Source organism: Dermacentor variabilis, chromosome 9, assembly GCF_050947875.1.
Source record: "Dermacentor variabilis isolate Ectoservices chromosome 9, ASM5094787v1, whole genome shotgun sequence".
Classification (NCBI taxonomy): Eukaryota; Metazoa; Arthropoda; class Arachnida; order Ixodida; family Ixodidae; genus Dermacentor; species Dermacentor variabilis.
Genome location: NC_134576.1, coordinates 14,926,402 through 14,939,761, shown reverse-complemented (window position 1 = coordinate 14,939,761; position 13,360 = coordinate 14,926,402). Strand labels below are relative to the sequence as shown.

Here is a 13,360-nt window from a genome sequence, read left to right as displayed (position 1 = left end):
GATTGTGTCTCCTTGTCTGACCCCTTTCTTTATAGGTATCTTACTACTTTTCTCTGTAGAACCTCTGTAGATATTTTCCAGGGTATTTACGTAAGTGGTCTGTACTCCTTGACTACGCAATGCCTCTACGACTGCTGGTATCTCTACTGAATCACATGCCTTTTCCTAATCTGTGAAAGCCATACAGAGAGGTTGATTATACTCTGCAGATTTCTCGATTACCTGCTAGATAATGTGGATGTGATCCATTGTAGAGAATCCCTTCCTAAAGCCAGCCTGTTCCCTCGGTTGAGTGAAGTGTTACCCTTATTCTGTTGCTAATTATCTTCGTGAATATTATATTCAAGAAAAAGTGCTACGTCTATTGTTCACCCACCGATCGTGTTAGTGAAGTAGATATTGCCGAAAGTCTTTCCAGCGAGAATAGAGGCACATCTGTTTCGGCTTCCACGAATACTATCGGGAATGCCTTGTTCGCCGCTAGTAGTTCATCGCTGTAGTTATCTGCTCGCCCAGTGGCTAAACCAATTTCCTTCCTTTTTTCCAATGTGCGCAGTGTGCGTAATAAACGTGATGACCTGTCTTCAGCCTTCGACTCATGTTCAGCTGACGTTGTTATCTTGACTGAAACTTGGCTCTCGAGTGATATTGCAGACTATGAAATCTTTGAATGTGAAAGAGTTTTCAAATTTTTTCGCTGTGATCGTATTTCGCGTACTGGTGGCGGAGTGTTGATCGCCGTACGTGACGGTTTGAGTTGTTGTGTTATGGATATTGCTACTCGTTTGGAAATTGTGTGTATGCATGTCACTCTCGGATATCGTGATTTTATTTTTTCTGTGTGCTATCGCCCGCCCAGTTCGCCCTTAACATTTAATCCAGATTTACATGACGTATTAAACAAGTTAATTGTCCGGTTCCCCTCATGTCCACTCTTCCTTCTTGGTGATTTCAATTTTCCAGCAATTAACTGGCTTGACTCTCCTCCCTCATCTGACTGTTCATCTGAGTGCTCTCTCTTCATCAACCCCTGCATGGATTTTAATTTTAAGCAACTTGTCCTTCAGCCTACATGATCTACTCAGCAATCTGCTAACATTCTTGACCTCCTTCTCACTACTACACCACAGCTTGTTTCATGTTTAAGATATTTACCTGGTTTGAGTGATCATTGCCTGCTTTATTTTGAACTGCACATATCTGTTCCCGCTACCAAAACGCCAAAAGTTATCCGAGACTATAAAAACGCTGACTTTGAATCTATAAACCGCGAACTAAGTGGTTTTGTCACTGACTTCATTCCAAGTGTCCACACGCGCAACATTGATGAAAATTGGACCTTATTCAAAGATAAAGTCAATTTTCTAATTAATGAATTCATCCCTCAAAAACGCATTATATCCAACTCTCATGTTCAGTGGTTTAACGAGCGTTTGCGGCGCCTACTGAACAAGAAACAACGACTATTCCAGCGGGCCAAGGCAACTCAAACGGCCGAACGCTGGCACGCTTGCGCCACTGCTAACACAGATTATAAACAAACTTCGTATGAAGCAAAACAAAATTTCTACCAGCACACGCTCCCGCTCCTTCTTAGAGATAATCCGAGGAAATTTTGGAATGTGGTCAGCGGGAATAAGTCGAATACAATAGATCTTTGCGATGATCACAACACTCCAATACACCAGAGCGATTGCTGCAAAGTGTCAAATGATTTTTTTGCTTCGTGTTTTTCTTCTACCTGGCCGAATGTTTTCCCTCATCCTTGTACATCTGACATTTTACCCATGGATCCAATACTCGTTGATTCGGTTGGTTTGAGATGTTTAATTGAAAAACAGAACACTTCATCTTGTTCAGGTGTCGACGGCATTACAACGAAGCCCTTGAAAAGTACATCTATCTGCTCATCATTGATTCTTTGTGAAATCTTTGAACAGTTTTTACAGAGTTGTACCATCCCTCCTGATTGGAAGGTGGGGAAGGTGGTTCCATTGCATAAATCAGGTGGTAAAGCTTCAATAATTCACTATCAACCTATTTCATTAACCAGCGTTCCCTGTAAACTTCTCGAGCACATTATCTATTCCCATCTTATTACCTTCCTTGAATCTAACAACTTTTTCAATTCATGTCAACACGGCTTCATCAGAGAATTTTTTTCGTGTGAGACACAGCTCCTATGTTTCACAAATGATTTATTTCGCGCTATGGATGCTAACGTTATTGTGGATTGCGTTTTTTTAGACTTTGTTAAAGCGTTTGAAACTGTTTCTCATTATCTATTATTAATTAAACTCAGTGCTCTTAACATTAACCATCAGGTATTAGGCTGGATTAAATGTTTTCTTTCCAACCGTAGTCAATATGCCTCAGTTAATGATTATGACTCGCCTCTTGTTTCTGTAACTTCTGGAGTACCTGAAGGTTCGTGTTAAGTCCTCTACTGTTTTTAATCTACAATAATGATCTTCCTGATAACGTTATCTCCCGTATAAATCTTTTCGCAGATGACTGTGTCCTTTATCGTTCAATTACTAATCCCTCTGATGAAGCATGCTCGCAATCGGACTTGAACTCAATTTCATCATCGTGCAGCGAATGGCTCATGACACTTAACACTACTAAGTGCAAACACCTTCGTATCTCCAGCCGTCCTCCTGAATACACCCCTCGCTATCTTCTTAATAACACTCTGTTATCATCTGTCTCATCGTACAAATACCTGGGTATTCACTTAACACGCAATCTGTCCTGGAAAATGCACATCAACTACATATCTAACCAGCCTAACCCAACGCTGGGATTCTTACGGCGCCATTTCATAGCTGCTAACAGCACCGTTAAGCTTCATCTATATAGGACGTTAATCAGACCTAAACTAGAATATGCTTGCTCCATTTGGGATCCTAATCAGATAACCTTAATTAACGCTTTAGAGTCCGTTCAAAACCGCACCGCCCGTTTTATTGTTTCAAATTATTCCCGAACAGCAACCGTATCTGCAATGAAGTCTGCACTTGGTCTTCCCGTTCTTTCTTTGCGCCGTAAATATTTTCGCTTATGTCTTTTTCACAGAGTTACCCTATACCAACCCTATTCTCAAAGATAAGTTACTCCTCTCTCCATCTTATATATCTTCACGCACTGACCACAACTTCAAGGTAGGAATACCGCAATGCCGAACTAGCCTTTATATAAGTTCATTTATTCCTCGAACTGGAAATGACTGGAACCACCTCCCTGCCTTCATGGCTGCCATCACCGACGTCAACAAATTTAAGAAAACTGCCGCCGATCTTGTATGCCCCTCCTCTCTGGCCTCTGAGAGTAGTGAAATAAATAAATAAATAAATAAACATACAAACAAATACAGTACTGAAAGTAAGTTAATGGGCCTATAATTTTTCAATTCTTTAACGTCTCCGTTTTTGTGGATTCGCATTATGTTGTCATTCTTCCAGTTCTCTGAAACACTTGATGTCGGGAGACATTTCGTATAAAGGGCCGCAAGCTTTTCAAGCATGACATCTCCTCCATTTTTGATTAAATCGGCTGTTATTCCATCTTCTTTTGCCACTTTTCCTTGGGTCATGTCTTGCAAGGCCCTTCACATAAGATGTGTGGAATAAAGAAAAATAATACTGAAGTTCATATCAGTGCGATTAGTATAACAAACGAATTCAAGAACTCCCTTTAAAAAATTTAAACCTGTTGGTTGGAGTGTGTCAAACAGGTGAACGAGATATGACTACCATATTTTTCAGTGTTTAAGTTGCGGTTTTGCTTCATTTTTTTGTCGGTGTATAGGACAGTGTGACCTTATGTACAGTCAAAGTCATATTGGATGCTATGGCCACACCCTTTGTATTGAGCAGGCATCAAATGACGCTCCACCTCGAGTCACCTTCTGACATGCACAGCAACTACACTTCGTGGGACAGGATCGTGCTCTGGCAACAGCTGCGTATTTCATGACTGGATGCAAGGGGAATTGACGATCGTGGCTCAATCTCGTGTGCAAGAGGGAGGAAAGCAGGGAGGCAGCGCGAAAGGCTTCGACTCACGTGCGCCGCATGTTGAAAGGGATCTGCAGACAGCTCACACCTGGGTGCACGCTGTGTTCTGGCCGCTGTTGCGTTCACGCAGTAGACAGCACGAAGGTCACTTCGCTCGCTGCTGCTGCCAGGCTGCCAGCATGTGCGATGCGTTCATGTTTGCTTGTGCATGCTGACGCCGTGCTTCCTAATTCAGTTAGCAAGGGAATGTTGTGTGTTTATATGGCCCATAAAACTACCATCCTAACTTCCTATAGTTGCCCACTAATTTGCTATTGTAATCGATGCTTTGCCTTTCAGGCATAACTGCGACTGTTTTTCTTAAACCCCTTACCGAATGAATGAGTGCATCTTATACCCCAGCAGAACTTCGATATGTTTTTTTTTTTTTTTTTTGACAAACTGTCATTTTAACGGGGGTGCAACTTATACAAAGGTGCGACTTGCAGACAGGAAAATGCGGTATATATTTTTTATCTCCAGGAGATTGGAAATTTGACTGTAGGATCCCCCATGAAAATGGGGTGTGAATATACAGCTAGGGATTGTCTTTCCAGCCAGGTTTTCAACCGGACTAAGCCACTCCAGCTGGCAATCTTACAGAGCCAGCTGGAAATAGCCGCAAGTGGAATCCAGCATCCGGAAAGTGGAAAGCATATATCTTAGTGGTACTTTACACTTGCACTAAGAAATTTTTTATATCTGCGACATGCCCAATTTAGCCATAAGTAGTGTTTGTATACGAACAAAGAGCTTTCACTCTTGCAGCAACAAAAAATTATATTTTTGCTTCATTTGTTTTGTGAGAGAAACATTCTAATTAATTTTGCCATCAGCACGGAAACACTTGTCACTTGGGGAACTTTGAATCACGAAAATGGCAAATATTTGATTCATAGAACAATACTAGAAACGATATTGAAATTTCCGTCGCCATATGGGACCTTGCTTAATTTCTGGGACACGACACGCACGCAATGTAGCAAACGTACAAAAAACATAGCAGATGAGAACGATGCGTTGCCACCCTCGAATTCGTGCAACTTAAGGGGGGACGTGGCTTCCACATCACGAAAAATGGCCAAAGAATCATTTTTTTTGAAAATCACATTTTAAGTTTCTATAACTCTTTTTCTATCCGATTCTGAAACATAATCCCTATAAACCACATAGAAGGGCTCTAAAAATTTGTTTTATCAGCCAAGGTGGCAACAAATTTTGTGGAAATCAAGAAAGAACAGTGTTTTTCAAGCCACAATATCTCATACGGCGCAACTGAGCGCCGCCATCTTGGTCTCGTTGGAAAGCGCATTTCTCCGTCTTCAAATTTGCAATTTAAGCTGTCTCCTCCATACAGAAACAAGCACACAAAAAGCAAATGATTTAAGGTCGTGCCGGAGTCTGCGATTGGCCATGGCCGCCACTTGACTCCAGCGTGGTTCGCCATTGGTTTGGCGCTCGCGTCGTCTGCTTCGCTCTTTGCACCTCGCGAACCTGGAAGTCTCCACTCGCCGCAATCTCGATGTCGACATTGCAGTCGCATGGCCGATCCCTACGCTTGTGGACGTCTCAGACCCGCGGCTAAGCATTTTGTGCAGCGGCGCCTCCAACTGCGCGACTAAGTACATCGAGTGTCGATTCGTCGAGCCTGGGTTTAGGCCACGGAGCAAGAAACATTTGGGAGAGGAAACTCTGCTGTTTGCAGCGTCCAGAAAAGGTCACAAGCCCGCGGAGCCGTTATCGCGCTGGCGGCCTGGAAAGAAATTACCGCCGTTGAGAGCGCGCCGGTGCCCGGGCGCTGCATTTTTTTTTTTCGCCGCGGCTTCCACGACGCGCCGCATGGCGCCGCCACCGTATATGGCCCCGTCGGCGCATACAACAATTGTGACTTTATCTGGTCGCCCGCGCTCGCTTGCGCTGATGGGAGTTTCACCTCCTATAAGTCTTACTCCGTGGTTTAGGCATTTCGCGCATTGGCACCTCGGCTTGCGCGGCTAGGTATTTCACGCGTCAGCACCTCGGACCCATAGCCAAGCATTATTGCGCGTTCACTCTATTATCATATCGTCACGATAGCTCTTAATATATATCCTACCACCCCTTCATAAAGAGAACCTCATCATGAGCTCTCTTCACTAGGCCCCTTGGGCTGGCACAGACACCTGGCTGCAGAAGTGATTGAGGCATCATACAAAAGTAAAATTCTGCAAAGCATCTAGCAGCTACTTATCTATCACTGGCTATCTGATCCTAAGTTCCACAGCCATTGTCAGGTGAAGATGACTTGGAGGGCTGCTGACACTCAGAGCCTCCATTCAGTAACATGGCCAAATCTACCAAAAGAAAAAATGCTTCACTGATTGTACTGGAGACAGCTATCAATCAGGCAGCCTGCAGGCATAACACAGGAACTATATTCATGGCCACACAGAGTTCTGCACCTCGGTTTGAAACCCAGGCACCATGCTCTTTGTAGAGTAGCAGCAAAGAATGCCATACAAAAAAAGGTGGGGGAGGGGGGATGTGAAGGCACACCAGACTAGAGGCCACATGTACCAGAATCCCTACATTCCAAAACACCTGAAAAACTACAAATTTGGTGCCTTTTAAAGAACTGAAGAGAAGGTGAAACTTTGAGAGCTGTTTCGTCAAAACTGTCTTCTTTTTTTTTGCCTTTCTGCTCAGTTTTAGGAGCTGATTTTTTTGTTAAGTGTTTAACATACTTTGACTGCGTTTTCTTTGTTTTTGTCATCTTACTTGGACTACAGCGCAGGTCGTGACATTCTCACTTTCTTATTTTGACCCTTTGCAAGTTTACGATATGGCAATTTGTCTGCCCTGAAAGTGGGCTTAACGCAAAGGTATCATAAGCAATGGCAATCCAAAAAATTTTGTTGCAAAAGAAAAAAAAATAAAGCAATGTCACGACCTCCAGCACACATTTAGCTATGCAGTCGATACTTAACAAGCCTTCTATCACATTTTTTAAGGTCTCCAGGATCTCCAGAAAGTTTGAGGGAAAAAAATTCTGCTCAATAAAATTCAATAAAATGTTCGCAAGATATCGCTCTGAAACTTTTATGGAAGCATCAGGGAGGCGTTCTAAATATTTGTGCGAATTTTCATCAAAATCCACAAAGAAATAAGGAAGCTGATTTTCAAAGCCACGTTTAAAGCTAAACTTTTTTCATGTGGTGCCGACAGGTTTTGATGCTGCAGTGGCCAGACCGTGTGGAGACGGGCCCGCCGATCCTGTCCCACTGCAGGTGACACCATCGGTTGCAGTGGCAGAGCGGGCGCCAAAGTTTCGTGGGCTTCCCCAAGTGCCGGTGACGTGAAGCTGTCACTGATATTGTACGGAACGTATGAAAATAAAATCGAGGAACTTTTTTTTTTTTTACAGTTGAAATTTATTTTTTCTGGTTGGCCAATAATCGACAAATTTCTTATGGACCCTTCCGTGCAAGCATCGTCGGTCGGCGGCTCTACTTGTTTTGCGAAGTAGTAGCATTTTTCTATTCAACTTCACGGTGCCCGTGCTACCGTTGCCGCGTTACTCTTGCACACCACACTCACGTGAAACGGGAGCTGGATGGTGGCTGCTGTGCTGCGTCGCCTGGCTGGGGCTTCTGTTCTGCCTTCGGTGTCGGCGCCTTCGAGACGGTGCCGGCAGGTGCCACTGAAGCCTTGGGCTGGTGCCGCTTCTGCACCGTGGAGGTCTTGCGCTTTGTGTGACCTTTCTGCAGCACCTTGGTGAACGGTAAACGGGACAGATCTGTCGACCACCACACGTCGAGTGCACCTTCACTTTATCCTACGAGAGTGCGCACTGAATCTTCTGCCATCACATCCCACTACAGAACTAGTCGCCACAATGAAAGCTTTGCGTTTCTCCATATATTTTAATTAGGCCATCACACTGCGCCAGCTCGCTAAATGTGCAAAATGTGCTAAACTTTCCTGCAGCCAAGATAGAACTGGCCAAGTGAATTTTGGAGCAGCTCTGGAAGCAGAACATCTGGCACACTGAAGCACAAACTGTCCACTTTATAACTGCAGATACGCATTCTGAAGCAGCTTGTCAAGCTCAATGCGAGTTAAATACATGCAAGAAAAGGTGCTCCTTTATTTCACTTTGCAGAACACTATTAAGATATGGCAAATCAGTTCTATGGAAGTCCGCAAGGTGGAGGAAAGTTCACAAAAGGGAAAAAGTTATAATTCGCTCGACTGTAGCATCAAGCTACAAAGGAGAGGCTTTCTAAGAAAGCACTATTTAGTTACATGCCGGATGCACCAGTTAAATACAGCGAACAAAATAAAATAATCGAAGGCTTTACGCAAGCAGAATCCGCTGTATGTTGATCTACTTTTGTTGATGCTAGTAGCTTCAACACGATAGCATTAAGGGTCCCGTCTTGCAGAAAATCTGACGTCGGCGTCCAGCGTCATTTTGGAAAGAAATCGTACCGAATGACACAAGCCAAACCCCGCATAATCAAGACCCTCCATGTGGCACAAGAAATTACTGATTCAATTCCTCAAAGTACATCACAAAAATCAAAGTATGACTTACACACAACCCACAGACATGATAGCATTCGATAGTAATTTGAATATATGCGAAACCACAATTCTGTTACGCAGAAGCTCAAACAAACCCCTTTTCCAATGTTTCTACCACACAAAGACCGGCCACAGCGTCTGCCAGTTGCGCACACCAATGCGCACAAATCTTGGAGGCTACAGAGCCCGGTTTCCTTGTAATACCATCCAGAGGGCGCTAATCCCCACGCATCCGCGGCCCACGCAAGGGGTCACATTTCCACCAGAAAGCTCGCCTTCGTGCATAGCGTTTGTCGCCAGCATTTCCTGGTAAGCATTACAGTTACATAAGCTGCAGTTGCCGGGAGGCATGAGAAGCAGTCGGGGATCTGTGAATGCTATCGCATTCCGCTCAAAGGCGAAGCTTAGATGTCCTCCAATTTTTGTTCTTTCTTTTTTGTCATTGTGCACAAACAGTTAATATTTAAGTTTACTTAGCGGATATATATTAACTTACCTATTCGATAAGGCGGCAATGCAAAACTGTGGAGGACGTCGAGAAATCATCAATGTAGCACGTAAATAACCTACTTCTTCTTGTGCCTGCCCGAAGCTACTGCTGACCAAACCGACAAAAATTACAATGCGACTCTTGGGCAGCTCAGCCTCATGTCAGTGTGCTACGATTTGCTCAACGCTTCACATTACGTGCATGTCAACTACAACCAAGCGCCAAATTTTTTAGTGACTTCAGGTGATACGTTTATTCTCTTGTTTTTTGCCAAAATGCATGAACGAGGTTATGCTGTACATACAGCCCAGTTGATACAAAAAACATCCTACGGACACAGGAAGGGCAAAGTGCGATTGATGTGTTTCCAGAAAACCGCAGCAATATGCCTCCATCCTTTTTCTTGACAGACAGCAAATTCAACACTTTTGAGCGTGAATAGATGTACAAATAGTAAATAACAAATATCAAACAATCAAATGCAGACACATATTCACAGTATTTACTCTGGTATAATTAGGTACCACACCTGTGCTGACTAGAGCAAGGAACCCTAATTATCAGGGAAAAAAGATCAGTTTTAAAGGGACCCTGAAAGCATTTTCACGATTTTCTACAAACGTGCTGAGTCATTAGAGTAGGTCCTTCTGATCATTAATTGATGCATCTAAGTGCTGTGCATAAAACATGCAACTTATTATAAGGTTTTAAAAATGCAAGTCGCTGCCGATCGCAGCACACTGATCGGCAGAATTTTAACTTGCCCCTACCCATAATGATGTAAATCACCCAAGTGATGTCAGTGGGGCGAGCTATCCTATTGGCTGCCCAGGGCGCGTGATCGATCATTTTTCCAACTTTGTGGTAAACAATTGATGTTCATAATAGTTGGAATGTTAGTTAATTTGTTTTTATAAAAAGAAAGTAACATAAAGAGAATGCACAACAATTTTTCAGTATACTTGAGCACTTCCGGCACACAGCGAGTGTCGTCTGCTTGTGTTACAACGTGCTCCGTCTTTGACGAGAGCTCCGCCGTCAGTGTTGGTCTGTCTTTTCGCGAGCACGATGAGTCACCATTGTTGCGTTATGGGCTGCAGATGTAGCGACTGAAAATATGTGAAGTGGCGACATTGTGTCCCTCTGCAAGGCAGCAGAGGAGCGGAGTGGCTGCAGCGCATCGGACTATCGGTATCCGATCAGCACCAGAATTTTACTAAAAAGAGCATACTGTACAACTTGAAATGTTTTTTTGTTTCTCCTGTTACAAGCTAGACAGCTCCAAGAAGACAGACACGTATCAAATAGATAAAGTCAATTTCCGTATTTACAGTTACCGGTGATCGTTGTCATCGTCGGGGCCGTCAGGGGAATTTGGCGAGTCTGGTGGTGGCGAATTGTTGCTGCTGTCATCAGCGTGGAGCGGATTGCAAAAAGGTGTGTCACTATATGGGTCAAAACCCATCTCCTCGCTCATCAGGCGCAACAGCTCCTCAAGCTCTGGGTCCATGACGCAAATGACCACCAACAGAACGACTGCAATGCACGCTGCTTGGATAGCTATCGCTGGTGATCAACAGCCAAGTGGCTAGCGGAGAGGTTTCGTGCGGGCGGGCTCCAAAACCACTGAAAGCGGACGACGTGACGTCGCATTGTGACGCAGAACCAGTGAAGGCGGAGCTTAGCCTCGATCGCTTGGCGAACGAGTTGAGGAGGAAAAGCATGGCTAGGGTGGGGGGTAACTTCTAACCGCTTGCAGCTCCCTCAATACGTAACGCTTCACTTAAATTGTGGTGCGAATGTTCTACCTAAGCTAAACCCTACGCGCCTACAAAATCTGTCCGAACCGTTGCAGGGGCCCCTTAAACACAAGATGACACAATGTCCATAAAAGAATGGCACGAATAGCCTCTCCACATCTTCAGAGCCTAGTTTCAAACAAGCTTTCCAAGAACGAATGACAGCTGTGCGAGTAAATATCCCACATGAAAATGGGCTCTGAATTTCCAGCTGGAAATGGTCTTCCCAGCCAGGTTTTCAACTGGAATTAGCCCTTCCAGCTGGAAATTTTTCAGAGCCAGCTGAAAATAGCTGGAAATAGCACTTTCCAGCTGGAAGTGGAATCCACCTCAGCTGGTCTTCCAGCTGGAAGTTTTCAAGCTACAGCTGGAAACAACTGGATACAGTATTTTTCAGCTGGAAACAGCGCTTCCAGCTGGAAGTTTTCCAGCTCCAGCTGGAAACAACTGGATAGAGCATTTTCCAGCTAGAAGTAGAATCTACCCACTGCAAAGTCGTAGGCATATAAGAGCAAGAGCTTGCCACTTGCACTAAGACATTTTTTATATCTGCAACATGCCCATATTTAGTCCTAGGTGGTGTTTGTATCGGAACGAAGAGCTTTTACTCTTGCAGCAGCAAAAAAATTTTATTTTTCTTCGTTGGTGTTGCGACAGCAATCGTAATTAATTACATGAACTGCATGGAAATTCTCATCCCTCAGGGTGCCTCTGATTGCGATCAGGCCCCGATCGGGATCGATTGCAATAATTGAAAGTGCCCTGTGTGATCGAGTTGCCAAAAAAAAAAAACCCATATCGCCAGGAAAAACCGCCACTTTTATTGAACCTTACTTGTAGTAGACAAAAGCAATGCGCTCCTCATCGACACTGTGTTATCATCTTGCTACACTGCCGACGTCGTCTAGCGAGGAGCTTGCCCGATCGGTCATGATGAGCCGTTGCGCAAACGGCTAGTGTTTACAGCATAGCAATTCCTTCCCTAGCAAAAAAGAGCCCTAACATGTGGCACCTTCAGCAGCTATCAGGCTGCAATAACCGCTGCTCCTATCTTTTCCTTCCTGCACGACACCGCTACAATCGCCATCATTTTTGTTGAATGCTTAGTAGCTTTAGTCTTGTATCTTGTCTTGATATGCTCTTTTGAGACTAATAATATTAGGCTGGTATTACAATATCAGTAGTTTGCAGAAAAGCTCTGATTTTTATTCACAGCAAACAGCAGCATTACAGATGCAGGCCGAATATATAAAATATGACGACGCCACAGTGGCCCCAGTTTCGTACAGCACATGGCGGCAACTGTCACGGCAAGGCAGTGAGACAACGTGAGAGTCTCGGGTGTGCGTTAGTGATTGATCAACAAGTTTTTACGAGGAACCTGCATGATCTTACGCATGAAGTAATTATTTTTGGACAGTTTATTCTCTGGATGTCGTTACAAGTACAGGCAAGTGCGTGTCAACGGTTTTTATTGCTGTAATTTGTGGTGTTCTGGATTCACCTGTGCGGATCGAACAGCACCGTGTCCTCCAGCCCTGATTCTACCATTTCGAGGTAATTATTTCACTTGTTTATGGTTGGAACGTAATTAATGTTTATTTTCATCCTGAATGTTGGCACACTCGAGCATGATATCATAGGTCCGTGCCGTACGTGATGTTCGTGTACAGGATGATCATCTTCATGTTTCATGGAATTTGTAGAATTCACCTGTGGCAGCTAGCATCATTCTTGCCGCCGAGCTGAATTATTCGAACACGTGGATATTATTAGCACGCGAAATCAAAACACATCTTCAAGTAATTATCAAAAATTCACAAATTAACTTCTTAACTGATTACCTTGCTGCACATATTGCAATTAACGAATTGTAGTCTGTCAGTTTGCAAAATGCATCCACTTTAAATGAATTTCTAGAATTGCACCAGTTTCGAGATATTTTCTAAAGTGAGAGATGAAATAAATGGGCGTTCCAGTTACTTTTGCGCTCCAATGCATAAAAGAGCGCTTTTGATAAAAAGCAAGTAGATCAACAGTGCACATTTATGGTGAGTGATGACGCATGCCTCCAACTGGAAGTCCAAGGGGATACGCCTGGCAATCTCACTGGCTACAATTCACGGATGGCGATATGTGCCGTAACGTGTAATAAATTAGGCAGTTATTTCATTTTTTACAATTAGTTAAATATGTGTTCCGATTTTTCGTGCAAGTAATCTCCGCCTCTGTGAAGGGTCCAGCTCAAGGACTAGAATTACGGTATCTTTAAGAGGCAATTTTTAAAAATATTATAAAAATTAAAAAATTATCATCCTGTAATGCGAAGTGCTTGCCAGTTTGCGTTGGCCCCTTTGGCCTCCAACAGTCGACTTGGAAACAGTGCCGTGCAGTGTTTGTTGTGCCCAATGTTGCGCGCATGCGCCTGTGAAATACTAGTGTGTGTC

The 13,360-nt window shown here is 43.8% G+C and overlaps 1 protein-coding gene across 2 annotated transcripts in view; it reads right to left on the bottom strand.

Annotated features, from left to right (window-relative positions):
- LOC142558622 (uncharacterized) overlaps positions 1 to 13,360 on the bottom strand; it is a 55,686-nt gene that overhangs the window by 22,306 nt on the left and 20,020 nt on the right. For both annotated transcript variants that reach the window (XM_075670797.1, XM_075670798.1), the window contains exon 3: positions 7,635 to 7,807. In XM_075670797.1, the coding sequence (XP_075526912.1) occupies positions 7,635 to 7,807 (173 nt within the window). The remainder of the gene's footprint in view (positions 1 to 7,634; positions 7,808 to 13,360) is intronic.